Source organism: Monopterus albus, unplaced genomic scaffold (genome assembly GCF_001952655.1).
Source record: "Monopterus albus unplaced genomic scaffold, M_albus_1.0 scaffold70.1, whole genome shotgun sequence".
NCBI classification, from domain to species: Eukaryota; Metazoa; Chordata; class Actinopteri; order Synbranchiformes; family Synbranchidae; genus Monopterus; species Monopterus albus.
Window position 1 is genome coordinate 819,267 of NW_018127950.1, and position 14,315 is coordinate 833,581.

At 40.2% G+C, this 14,315-nt stretch overlaps 2 protein-coding genes across 2 annotated transcripts in view; both read right to left on the reverse strand.

The window, feature by feature from the left end:
- The window catches only part of hsd3b7 (hydroxy-delta-5-steroid dehydrogenase, 3 beta- and steroid delta-isomerase), an 11,537-nt gene extending 4,901 nt beyond the window's left edge, over window positions 1-6,636 (reverse strand). The window contains 3 exon segments of the mRNA XM_020605550.1: window positions 179-287; window positions 4,922-5,077; window positions 6,415-6,636. Coding sequence (XP_020461206.1) covers window positions 179-287; window positions 4,922-5,077; window positions 6,415-6,574 — 425 coding nt within the window. The 5' untranslated portion in view covers window positions 6,575-6,636.
- Window positions 6,637-8,954: 2,318 nt separating this feature from the next.
- The window catches only part of setd1a (SET domain containing 1A, histone lysine methyltransferase), a 19,840-nt gene continuing 14,479 nt past the window's right edge, over window positions 8,955-14,315 (reverse strand). Inside the window, exons 17-20 of the mRNA XM_020605446.1 lie at window positions 12,910-13,020; window positions 11,329-11,448; window positions 10,970-11,107; window positions 8,955-10,844 (exon numbers count right to left, since the gene is read on the reverse strand). Coding sequence (XP_020461102.1) covers window positions 10,368-10,844; window positions 10,970-11,107; window positions 11,329-11,448; window positions 12,910-13,020 — 846 coding nt within the window. The 3' untranslated portion in view covers window positions 8,955-10,367. The remainder of the gene's footprint in view (window positions 10,845-10,969; window positions 11,108-11,328; window positions 11,449-12,909; window positions 13,021-14,315) is intronic.

A 14,315-nucleotide genomic window follows, 5' to 3' on the forward strand; every position in this document is an offset into this window, starting at 1 on the left:
TTTGTCTTGTCTGGTGGAGAGTGCAAATAAACCTTACAACGAATAAAGGTTATTTCTGTCTGTGTGTTTCCTTGGCCAGTCAGGAGAACACTTGCACATTGAGTCACTTCATCAGTAGAGAAAAAATGAACAGAGTTCAGAAAGAAGCAAACTTAACAATTTTTTTATTTTACTTCACCTGATAAAGTGGGCTCTGTTGATGTTGGGGCCGATCACTTCCATGCTGCTGGTGTAGACCAGGTACTGGATGCCGCATTCCTTACAGGCATTAATCACATTCTCCGTTCCTGAGAAGAGAGAAAACATTCTCAGTTAATAGATGAGGGGTGCTAGAGTTGAATACATTAGAGTGATTTATATTAGATAACACGTGTTTCTCAATGCTCAAAGATAACTTGGACACAGCTGGATTTCCTCAGTACGTCTGCCGAGTCCAGACAGCCAAATTTGAAATGCTCATTTGAAAAAGAGTTTAAATTGAATTTAGGAGTCTAAATGAAACACCGTAACATAATAAGGAGGACGAATTGGTGCATGAGGAGAGTAACAACAAAAAATGAGTTAAAAAGTGAAGCACGAGACCCACAATGTGTTCTCTTTAGTTGTTTGGAAGGAAACATGTTTTATGCTCCACTAAAACCTGGTCTTTATTAGTAGGCAGGCAGAGGAAAGAAATATGGACTTTGCACACAAAGGAAAAAATGCCTCTCAGTGGACTTATTACAATCTGTGCAGGTCCAAACTATTTACAGCTGTGAAACTCTGTTAAGTAGCTAGAAGTTAATTTTGGGCAGAAGGAGTAGAGGACAAAGTGATAGCTGGTTGCACATTATGTTGTCAGAGTGGTTACAAATCATCCTGATGGCACACAGTGTACCAAAGTTTGTCATGTTGCACCATTTCACTGGATGAGTGAAATACTGACCTGCTGCTGGCGCTAGAAAAAAGATTTCCAATGTCACATTCAGGTCATGAATGTCTGTAAAAAAATTTCATGCCAAGGTACAGTTTAGATATTTCAGTCTGGATAAAGGTGGTGAACCAGTCAACCCTAGAGTTATGCTGCTAGCAAGGCTAAAAACCAACAACATCTCAGCTCAGGGCAAAAATAAAGTATATTCCACAAAATGTACATAAGAACAGAAAACAATGTACTGATAAAACCAACTTGACTGAACTGCAGCTATAATTCGGTTTCACTACCCAAATTTCCCTCAGGACCAATAAAGTAGCTACCTATTTGCCACCAAGTCTGAAAAATAAAACCAGTCTTTCTGGCACGAGCGCTTGGGGGCTCTGATAATAGAAACTAGTGTTGCCGAGCCTCAAGGGCTGAGGCAAAGCAGAAGTTTCTGGAATGTCACCCACTGCCAAAGCACACAGACAAAAACAAACTGGAAAGGCATAAAGTCCAGCAACACTTGCTGTGTATAGAGCAACTTTAATGTTAAGATCAACGTTGGTCTTAAAGATTTTTGGTGTTTTTAAGATCCAACTAAAACCAACTAAAATTCTAACGGAAGGCAATTCCAAAGTAAAAGGAACTGAAACTGCACAGGTTAATTTTAATTTAATTAATTTAAGCTACTTATACTGAAAAATACTATGTTATTGTAGGGATTTTGCATCACCAGTCTTCTGCCTTGCTTTGTCATTTTTTTGGTGCTGACTTACTGAAGGGACAACTCCTGTACATATTCTGACGATGTGAAAGGTCAGAGCTGTCTTACTTGTGACTGTACCTCTGTCTATCTGTGACCGCTGGACTCAGTAAAGTCTGTTTTTGTCAGTCAGTCACGCTCTCAGGTAGAGTTGGCAACCCTATTTGAAACACAGCCACTCTTTGTCTTCAGGAGTGTCGTAGCTATAGATGTGAAGCGTGCACACTGGCTCACAGGGGGTTAAAATCTCTGGTATGTTTTCTGGTTGGAGGCCTAAAAACAGAGAACCTTGTACATCATCCGTAAGATAAATAACTGGAAATCAGAGTCTAGATGCAGTTTAAAATAAACTATCCTACAGTTTGCAATTTGACCTAACTCGGGGAAGAATTAGATTTTGCTACAAGACAGAAGAAGAGGGAGTTGGAAGTTAGAAGATGGGAAATAACTACCAAATTCTTGTAGCACTTGAGCTGGTTGAATCTGAACTGAATGACCCTCTTCTCTGCAGTGAAACCGAGGTCAGAATCAAATCACTCTCTGCTGTAGGTTTGTATCAGAGAGCCTGACGCAGGTGAATAAACATTAAATCTGTAGAGGTGCACGAAAACTGTGCAATATCAAAGGGAATTTATTCAGCTTCTAGCAGGTAAACTGCAGATGGATATGAGTAAGGTATTTGTTCAACTCAAAGAGGCCAATTGTGCTTCAGTTTTGGGAAGGCCTATTTGAGAAGCCCAGAGGTGACTCAACTAACAAAAGTATTTTTGTCTGTGCTGAGTCACTACAGACTTCAACAGATGCTTCATCTGCAACCCACAAGCCAAAAAAAAACTAAACAAAAACTATGACGCCTGGTAGAATATCTTCAGCCTGGATCTAGATTGCTTCACACCAATGACAAAACATTTTGTGTTTCAAACCCTTGCAGCAAACTCTCATATTTCCTTAGTCGGATACATCTCATGACCACGGAGCAGGAATTCAGACAAATAAGCTACACTATTTCCTGAACACATTTTACGGGTCAAGGCTGGACGTATTTCTGTTTCCATTCTGTCTACAATGCCAGAGAAAATACCAAATACAGCAGTGAGGCTTGTTCCTCTGTTCCACAGAACTCCATTGTTGTCCAAACCCTTTTAAAACACACGGATGAGCCCCACCAATGGGTGACAAATTAATTTAAATTAAGTTTTTAATTCATCTCAGTGGTCATTTCTGAGGCTGTCAGTGTCATTGTTAAGCTGTTCACATTGTATTCTTTAACACAGGTAATGTGATGCTGTTTCAGTCAACCGAGTGACTACTCTAAAGCCCCTTTTCAGACATACACTGGAACCCTGAAATTCTCTAGACATTAGCCGTAATGTAGCTGTATGTAAGAACGAAAATGTCTGATTCAGTCGACCCGGACCATAGGTGGACTTTACTCTTCCAGCTCCTTAGTACAAAGCCCACGTAATGTCTGAGTGAGCCGGAGTAAGAATACAGCAGCGTATAGTGCAGAGTATTCCCAGGAAGCTAAGAGGCGTGCTGATGGCGTTTTATCATGTGACTTCTGTGAAACCTGAAGAATACAAACAAAACTGCACTCCTCGCCTTGCTCCAGGACTCAGAGTTGAATCATTTTAACATGTCTAAAACTAAATAACTCATAACTGATTTTAGAAAAAAGAAGGTTAAATCTCAAGCCGGCACTATTGTCCAAACTGGAAACACTTAGAAACCATGTTCAACTCCCATCTCAAATTCAATGTGAACGTAAAGTTGATTGTCAAGCAAAGGCAACAAAGAATTCATTCATTACAGAAGCTTAATTCTTTTTACTGTCTGCAACACTACAGTATTTTAGGCACATCCTATCGGCCCTTTATTGAAGATGTTTAACTTTTTCTTGTATCTGTTGGTTTAATTGGCTGTCTGTGAAGGAAAGGAACATCCTGAACAGTACTGTTATGTCTGGTCCAAGATAATGAGAAATCCAGCAGAGAGACCTGTGCTCCCTCTTGGAGGAACTGGATGTCCAAAGAAAAAGGAATCATTAACCATTTTCTGTCCAGTGAATTCACTGTAATGCTCTCTGGCTGGTACTACAATGCACCCTGTCCTTTAATCCTTCTGCTATCAGGCTGCTAAATGTGATGAATAAACCATAGTACTGCTTTGTGTGTGTGTGTGAGTGTATTTTAAATTATACAGCCTTTGATGCTGGTGTTCAGACGTGGACCTGCTGCTCCTGACATACTGGTGATTGTTGATTCTATGTGAGTCTGAGTGCGGTTGGGTAAATTGTAACTGAACTATTTCACTAGATTTGATCTTTTTCGTGTCATAATGAAAACATTTACTATTACGGGGTGAAAAGAAAGTTTCTTAAAAAGTATTTTACACTATAATGTGACACTTGAACTCTCCATTGAAATCCACACGAATAGGGTTAGGCAGTTTAAAGCAGGATGGCCAGCCACACTGAATAAAGGATATATTGGAACTATTATATCAATTAAAGGTATATTAGACCTTTTAATAAACCATTAACTTATAAATTAAATTAAGTAAAAATTATCTTGCATGTGCCTACAAACAGAACCAGCATAATGGAAGGCAGAGCTCGCTCGCTGGAAAAATTAAATCTGAAAAACAGAGCTTCCTTTGTCATTTGGAAATAGTTTGGCTGCATGAGATGAGCTGTAAATCAAACTTTTATGATTTGCAAATTACATCAGAACCCTGTAAAGGGGGTGGAAACACTGAAGTTCTTCCACCGCCTCAAGCCAAAACACTGGCCAGATGTTAGAGTGACAACAAGTGAGCAAACTCCTTTACTTCGGACAGTATTGTCAGCGAAGGGGGGGATTTCGCTTAGCCAAAGACATAATGCCAACCCAAACTGTTTACAAGGGCAGATAGTCTATGTGGGTAGCATTCATGTTCTGTTCTTTTTTAGACTAGTTAATTGGTGTATTTTAGTATTTGATGATGGTGAATCTTGGCTTAAATTTTGGATAACTGTTTGATTGCACAGCTGCTAAACACTGAATATTCTGTGGGCAAAAACATATAGTTTAATAAGAGTCATTTACTGTGTATCATTTTTGGAAAACTACATTTAAATATTGTGATATAGATCTATATATAAGTCTATATCCCCAAGCCCTAAACACCACTTCCCTTGTTTAGTGGTTTTTCACAATAAAACATGGATGTTTCCTGTCCATCCTGCTTTCATTCAGATCATCGCTCTCTTGAAGTCTCACCTGTGATGTTGACCAAACCGATGAGGCTCTCTGGAACTCTGTGCCAAACGTCCACCAAGCTGGCCATGTGGATGACGACATCGACCCCGCGGGAAGCCTCCAGCACACTGCCATAGTCTGTGATGTCCCCCTGAATGACCACCACCTTTGTCCGCTCTGAGGACGAGGCAGAAGGACACAAAGTCAAAATCACATTGTACTTTATGGAACTGACCCTCAGGACTTTTTTTTTGACACTAGTAATCTGTAACCTATCAATAATAACCTTCCTAACGCTTGTTATCATATATGAAGGTCTTGCACCCTGGTTTATGTTAGCTCCCATGCACTGTCCTTGAAATGCAGATAACAAAACAAGACAGAGTCCTGCAGCTGACAAGGACGGCGACTGCACCTTTGAACATCAACTCAAATTCTGCTGCAATGCAGACACTCCTTCCGGTGAAAGCACTCATTCACAGTTTTGGGAAGTGTTTAATTACATCTGCTTTTATTAACCATGCGTCACTGAGACAGAAGTAGCTCTGTGGTTAGCTGATCTCTCAGGGGGCCAATCCTGAAAATAATTAATGAGCTGAGCGCAGCCGTTTCCACCGTGTAACAGAGGTATCATTTGTGGTTGGGTGGATCTCAAAGTGGTGAGACAAAATGCATGCAATTGATTTTATTTTTATTTATACCTACAGTAACACACGCCTCCTCAACAGGAAAACCACCCTCTAAACAATTGAATTTGAGTGTGTGGGGTCTGTTTCCCCAGGAAGAAAACAATCACTAGGGCAGAAACAGACACACACCCCAGTTTCATGGAAAACACGGACACTCTTACAGTGCACCGATTCTATCTGTGATAAAGTATACAGTGACAAGTTCCAACAACTTTATCCTCAGGAAATGATGGGGAAGCTGACTCGTCTGGATTCCTGGCTCAGCTGTCATTGCTGCAAGTTGACCCAGTGACCATACATCACGGGAGGGGAATCAGTGTCACGCTATGGTATTGTTTTTTTCCACACAGAGACAGAAGTATGTTCCATTCAAACCGATGACATCTGCTGGATAAGACCACTTGCCTTCACTGTTTTCACTGAGGAGGAGGGTTAAATGGTGAAGACAGACTCAATTACTAGTTGTTCCACATCCAAACTCCATAATATACATCAGGGCTATTGATTAAGAATGGGTCATCAGTATCACAGTAAGGATAAGGATAATCGCTTTACTTGGCCAAGTGCGTTACACACAAGGAATTTGTTTCCAGTACAGAACCAAGGCAGCCAACTCACACCGATGGCTCTAAACATCGGGGGCAACAGAAATGTTCTCATCTTTAGGAAGAAATACACCACCGATCTTATGACCGAATTATAAAATCTGAAATAAAATTAAAGCAACAGCTAAAATAGGTTTGCCGAATATAAGAATCACTAATAAACTATGCGGCTTTTCCAAAAATAAAGTTGAAATTTGCAGACAGCTCGTGGCCGCCTTACCTGTGCTGTGTCCACCTAAGCTGTGGTCTACCTGTTTGTCAAACAGTCGGACCTCCACCAGTGAGTCCTCTTTCTCCAGCAGAAGCCTGAGCAGGTGTTTGCCGAGGAAGCCGCAGCCTCCGGTGATCAAATACACGAGACCACGCTGGTTGTCAGACATGGTGTGAGACCGGTGCAGTACTGTTCTCCGACGAGTCTCTGAGCTCTGAGCTGAACCCTGTACAGGGAACACACCATATAAGAGGAGAGCACTACAAAAAAAAAAAAAAAAACAAACTTTATTGATACTTGCTAGGAGGGCAGTGGAAAGCACGTCTACATGGACTAATGCGCTCAAAACACAAAGGTGAAATAATTTTACAGAAGTGTTTCCTTTTTTCTCCTTGTGGTGGAAGAACTTGTCACGTTGTCTGTTTAAACCGGCTAACAGCAGCAATATCACAGTGTAAAAATGCTCTTTTAGAAGTTCTGCATTCAAAATGCCACTGAATTAACATATTAGCATCAAAATACAGAGAATGGCATATTTCACATAAATGTAAATCACATTATTGTATCATAAATTACTGATGTATTATTGTGAACATGGAAATTAGCTGATAAGGTAGAGCTAATGTTAACTACCTTATATGTTAACAACCGTATGTGCTTATAATTTGAATCACTGCTGGGTAGAGTGTGAACATCCCACCAGGGATCAATAAAGTCTTATGGCCGCATTAAAGTAACTGAAATTTTGGAGTAAATGTAGTGGAGTAGAAAGGACAGTATTTGCCCCTAAAATTTAGTGAAGTATGAAGTAGATATAAGATATAAAAGATATAAAATGGACTTCTCAAAATATTTTAAATATTTCCGTTTTTCTCGGTGATTGTGTCCAGTGATTTTCAATGTGTACATCCTTTAATCATTTGACTGATTTTATGTTGATTCTGTGTTTTGGAAAAATGAATATACTGTTTTCTTCCTCATGGATAAAATTTTAACTAATGTACAACTAGACATGAACCCACAATTTAAGCATTACATGTGGTCCTGGAGCAGAAGCCAAAAGTCCAAACAGGACACTGTCACTACAAGGACAAACATTAATTTGAAAACTAGTCATACCAGTTTAAGTTCAAGCCAGTTTTTTTGTGATCGCCTAAAAAGTAAACAAGCCAAATGATCAAAGGTTATGATAAACACATACTACACATGCTCTTGTACAGGTTTAAACTAGACTTAGAGTCTACAGCCATAATGATCCAGCAGTGTTACTTTACTTTATTTTTAGCATCACCTTGATATTTTATTGATGTTTTTAACCTAATTTTGTTATTGTATTATTGAACATGATTTTATTTTGTGTTATGTTGATAATTCATTGTTGTTTTATTATTTTCTTAGACTATTGCTGGCTTATATTTTGTAAAGTGACTTTGGGTGTCCTGAAAGGCACTTTAAAAAATTATTATTATTATGCCACATGCAGACTCTCAGATGATGCTAACATGCTCATAGCTAGTGATGATGCCAGCATGTTGATGTTTTAGCGCATATAATGTTCATTATCTTAATTTAGCATGGGAACATTTACAAATTTGCAGACCCCACCAATATTTCAAAAACTTGAAGTTCACTGCTGCATTACTCAGCTTCAGATGGTGAGGTCTAGCGACCCTGCCAGCGCCTCTCCAAATTAGGGTTGAACTCTTCCAGTATAACACTGTTGAAGTCATGACTGAGATTGAAAAAAGGATAAAAACTGATGCAGCAGAACCAGAGATATTGGCTTTATTTCATGCATTCTTCTTCCTTGTCTAAAGCTGGTGCCTACATTACCACCATGCAACTCATTCACAGACTATTTATTTTCAAACTTGTAGTTTTCAGACCTAGACAAGTGGCATCACATAAGACAGTTTCTCGGACTTGGTGTAGCTCCTTCTAAAGCAACAAACTTTGTTCACAGGTGCAGTAACACTCCCTAAGACCAGTAAACTGTACTACATAAGCTCCTTACACATGGTTCATGGGAATTTGGGAAAGACTTACGTCAGCCCGGAAATGATAAGGCTGAACTGTGGGTGTTGAAGCACCAAGGTCTGTAACCAGCCAATTAAGTGCCATTTCCAAATAATGAGCTCAATTCAATTCTGATGAAATCATCCCTGTTAAAAATAGTTGAGCTAGTTTGAACACAATCAGATCAGATCGCCATCTGTTCTCGTCTTCACCAGCTCTCTCATTTGCTCTATTGCCATCGCATGGCTTATGAGATGTATTTTAAGGCCAGATTTCGGATGCTTCCTCTCGCACTACTAAACAGGAAACATCAAAGTTGCAGCTGCACTGACAAAAAAAAATCCTGCTGAGTCTGCTCAGATATTCATCTGTACCTTCCATTGGGCATAATACAACCATGAACTGTCTCTCAGCATCCTTTAGACATGAAATAATGTCTAACCTTGAACCTTAATGTTTCTAATAGTAGGAAACCAAATGTTATTGAAAAAAAACAAGACTCTTATTTATTTAAAAAATATTTTAATGCACCATTAATAAAGGGTCCAACGTATTAATACAAGAGAAATATTGCAAATAATATTAAAATAATCATCAAATTAAAAGGAAAAACAATAAAAAATAAATGAATGGAAGGTATGTACAGGTTTCCTCCTCATGGAGAGAGGACAAGGAACAACATATTTACAGCTTGGAATCAGTGTGTTTCTACGAGAAACAAACACCTTTACAATATTTATATGTTCTTTTATTTTTTCCCCCCTCTCATTTGTTATCCTGTAGTAAAGAGGGCTGGTTTCCACTCAAAGGCTATCATTGCAACAAGAACGTCCAGCCATATATACTACAAACGGATCTTATGATGAGGACGTTTGCCTTAAGCTGATTCTTATATAGTTTTTCAGGGAGAGATGTTGGAAGCGAATTACTACACACTTTCAAATAAAATACATAGTAATGCATTCTGGGAAGGCCCACACAACAGCTGGGCAAAAATACTTTACTAAACCTTTAAATCTGAAAACTGTGCATTTTAAAAACATTTTTAGCACACACAGTGACTAAGTTCAACAATGACCAAACATTTATAGTCGGACCTGCAGGAGTTTGGTGGCGATCTTTGCTTTAATGACTGAAGAACTCGCAGGAAATGTTTGCCAGCTCCTGAACTGGAAATCTGACATCTGCTGACTGAAACAAAACATAAGGATACCATGGTAGAAACAACTGAACACTGACAAATAGACAGAGCGATCCCATCAAACAAAGACTCTCACGTTCTCCTCATAAGACCTTTTCTTGACAAAGCTTAAACTTAGGGGGCAAAAAAGGTTGTGCTGATACTACAGACAAAAATTGAGCAGCCATAAAAAAAATAACACATTTTTAGCTACATCTTAACTGGCAAATATTTTCATAGTGAGCTAAAAACAATAATTCAAAAGGACTTCACTCTCAGTCATAGAGACTGTTTTGGCCAATCGGGAGAATAAAACACAACGGACAAAGGAAACGGGCTCTATAGGTCTTGATGAATCACGAGCCACTGAGGACTGGGTGGGTACACTGAAGCTCATTGCACTGTAAGATTCTTACAGCTAATGCAAATAAACAACAATACCATTAATAACAGCAACAGTAATATTATTATATAATACCGTGAAATGAAATTAAAAAAAAAAAAAAAAGCTTCAAAACAATCTTCACACTTGGAAATCTTGCATAACTGAAGACCAAATTGACTGAAGTTGTCATCTTAAAACTGCGCCCTTAACAAGCGCTTTTAAAAACCCTGAATTTATCAGATGTTCCTGTACATCTGTGTGACTGGGTGGGTGCAGGGAGGGAATCGGCACTGGAAGAGTGATCCCAGGCTGCAGGTTATTTGAGCTGACATAGACATAAAACATCAAGTTATTTTTCTCGTTCTTTTTCGGTTTTAACTCTCAAATCCTCAAACAGATATTGGCACGGAAATCAAAAGACCTCTCATGCCTGGCTGCATGGAGCAGCTTAACTGAAACATTATCCAACAATACTGCCACAGAAGAGCTAGTGCTGAAACAGAGGCCCCCCTCACACACTGGCATGTGAAACTGCCAAGTGAATGAGGTGTGTGTGTGTGTGTGTGTGTGTGTGTGTGTGTGTGAAAAGTGCAAGTGTGTGCATCTCTGTTTCCTGGGTTTTGTGAGGACAGCTGTTCGGCCATCCATAGGAGTGACTGGTGGGGTATCAGAGGGTGGCTTTGACTCAGTGTGCACGTTGGGTGGATCTCGCTGGCCATTGGCGAAAGGGATCTTGTTCTCCTCCAGGGGGAATTTGTAGTCATAGGTGATCTCTTCGTTGACCGCGATGGCCTGCTTCGAGTAGATGACGATCTTTTTCTGGGACTCTATGGTGATGACCTTGGCGTAGCAGTTTGGCTGGAAGAACAGGAGAGTAAGGGACTGATGAGCCACAGCTCCACAAAGAAATGACAATAAAATGATGTATCATCTGTTACAGCCAGTTAGCTGTGACCCAAAACGTGCCAGATGTTTGGACTCACAGTGCAGCAGTGGTTGATGAACCGTGCCAGGTTGCCACACTTGGTGGCATCTATAATTGTGTCGTGGTCCACTCTGAACAGGTAGCTGCTCCCGATGCCCTGCTGTGCGTATTGCTTCTCTCTGTTGTCGGCCACCATCTGAAAACACCACACATTTGCTCACTGATCCCATAATAATCCTAATGGAATGCTTGCACATGTGTTATGCATGTTTTAGGTATTCTGTAGCAGGAACTGGAAGGAAACATTTCACATCAAGACAACAAACAGACTGCACAGGGTGTCTGGAAGGTTTTGCTTTAAAATGATCACGGGTTCAACACAAAGTGTTTAGCATATTCAAGAACTGGCAGTCGTACCTGTCGGATGTTTTGACCCACGTACTCAATGACCATCTCATCAGCAGCAATAGGCTCCATGGCGAACAGACCCCATTCGTGGATCCTGCTGCGTCCAAAACGAAGCTTCTTCTTGCGGAACTGCATAAGGACAAAGAAGACCCACTGTAACAATGTTCGTGGTAGATTTGTAACATAAAACCGAGACCTTCAGATGATTAGTAGGTAAAGATAATTATTAGTTCTTCTAAAGCTCGAACCACATTCAAGATTCTTCACTGTGCTACAGTGTAAACAAGCCTCAGTGAGTGCACAGAAAGAGGTCATTTTAATGGCACCCAATGAAAGACCGTCTTTGTCCGAAACAGCTAAATATTCAGTGCTTAAACAGTCAATCATGTAAGTTAAAAAATGTCCATCTACAGTTTAAAAAAGGAAGTTTACACATAAGCCTCCACCCAAACACTTGACTATCACCCAACAATTTGACCACCACCCTTTTTTAAGGGTGTATCTGATCCCCTTTTTACACTGAACTGCACAGCAGAACAGCCAGAAGCATGTAATTTGGCTGCAGTCACACAAATTGCTTCTCATGAGGTTGAGCAGAGGTGTGGCTGTGTTTATTCGTGCTTCAACATAACCAGAGAGAAACAGTAACAAAATAATAATTCTCAGATTCATGTCCTTCTCGTTGGCACTGCTCTCCCTCTAACACATGTACCTCCAACCCCCCCGTTCTGCTTCGTCCTGTATCTTTCATACTGAATAGTGAGGTGGAAAACTCCTGCAATGAATGGGAAGTAAAAGGGGCTAGTGATGTCCTAACAGTGTGTTCAACACAGGGTTAATTCTGACATGTTTAACCCAGTGTAACACAAAGACTAAAAACATGGGAAACAGGCAGTTTGTGTCAAAACATTAATGCCTTGTCTAAGTTACATCTGACATCTGACACTCATCACTGATACGTCAGCAAGCGAGTGACGTTAACAACTTGCTGAGTAGCTAGATGCAGGTCCTAGGTCCAGCTGTTGCTGAGAAGAAACAACTATTTTGTGAAAACAAGGTGCTTGTTAAACTGCAACATCTCTTTGGCTGTTTCTCCAAGTGTAAAACATGTATATGCAATGTGTGCAATGTATGTAGTAGTTTACTCCTGCTTCCAGTGTTTTTGCATGGTAGTGTTTTCTCTGTATTTTGCACAAGTAAACATAATGCTAAGCACTTTTCTTAGGATGTATATAGATTATTCCCTAAATATATTAGAACATAGATAAAAGGCATGAGGCTCCAGACACCTTAAATTTGCTATGAATAAAGACTTGCATTATCATGGCAGCTAGTGGAGACAGTAATGTCTGATCAATTTAGTCAAGACAAAGAGCCAAAGACAGCATCATAAACTTTCTCTCAGGCACTGCAATAAAGTGAAAGTGTGTTTCAGTGCTATATGAAAATTTTATCTTTTTAATGGATTAGTACTTTCAAAACTCCGGAAGGACTGTATGAAGAGAGTAATGGCACACTCTGATGTATAATAATGTGTAAAACTGTACAAAAGTCATGTAAATGAGAGCAAACGAGGTAACATGGCTGTACCTTCAGCTGGTTAAGTTTGAGCAGGTCAGAGTCCATGACAGCTGTGGTGCCAATGACTGTGAGGAGCCGGCGCTGCTCTGAACGTCTCTCCGATAGCACCCGGTTAGCACCCTGTCAGGAAACAGAAACAAAGAGCTTTAAAAAGGAGCCACTGAAAAAATACTTTACTATCAAATGGCCTTGAGCTGGAGGACACTGAACCAGCAAAGCACTTTGACCCCAATGTGCAACTGCAATGTTGGTGTGGGTGAGATGCATTTGCAAAGAAACAACTGACAGTGCAAATAAACCTGAGTAGGAAGCAGGTTTCTCAATTGTATGTTAAAGTATATTTAGGCTCAACCACGTCATTGCTGCATGGAGCACAATATGAAGCAACAACCAACATGTAAAAATTAAGATTTGGATATGAGCAGTTATAACAAGCTGCTTTGTCAGAGTCATAGAAATGATGATGATGATGATGATGATGATGATGATGATTTGCATTATTTCAAAACCTGGTCAAGAAACAGAAGTAAAGAAGCACATTTTATTCCTTTGCATTGAGCAAAAGCTCAATAACCAAGAGCGCTTTCTGTTTGCCAGGTGGTGGTCCAATAACTTGACTGAAAGAAAAGAGGGCTGAATTCAGTTTGTAGTTATCAACCTGAGCAACTTTATAATTAAAAAGACCGAGCACCTTGCCTCAACTTAGAGACCATAAATAAAAATACTAAATTATAGTGTGCTGTAACTCTTGATGTGGCCTAATAAGCCTCAATACCAAACACTGAACAAGGGTTCCTTTGAGAAACCAAGAACAACCAAAGGCTGAAAATAGTAAAAATGACAACAACAAGAAAAACTTGGCAAAATGGAAAAAAGAAAAACCATTCAGTCACAGGTATTCAGTATACAGCAGTGGGCTTGGTGTGTAAAGAACATTGTCAGGCCACGCACACAAAGTCCTGAGGAAGATCGATCCCCGCAAACCAGCAGGACTGGACAACATTCCTAGGAGGGCTCTCAGTGCATGTGCGAGCTGGCTGATGTTCTCACCACCATCTTCAGCCTCTCCCTCTCCCTCCACTATTCCCTTTCTCACCTGGAAAATGGAGACTCCTACATCAGGATACTCTTCATTGACTACAGCTCTGCCTTCAACACAGTTGTCACCCACAAACTGTCCACACTAGGTCTGCACACCACCCTCTGTGACTGGCTCCTGGACTTTCTGACTGGCAGGCCCCAGACTGTCAGGATTGGCAATAGGACTTCAGCCAGCATTGTTACAAACACTGGCACCCCACAGGGATGTGTCCTCAGTCTCATCCTCTACACCCTGTTCACTCACGACTGTGTCGCCTCCCACAAAGACAACATCATCCTAAAGTTCACGGACGACACCGCAGTGATAGGTTGCA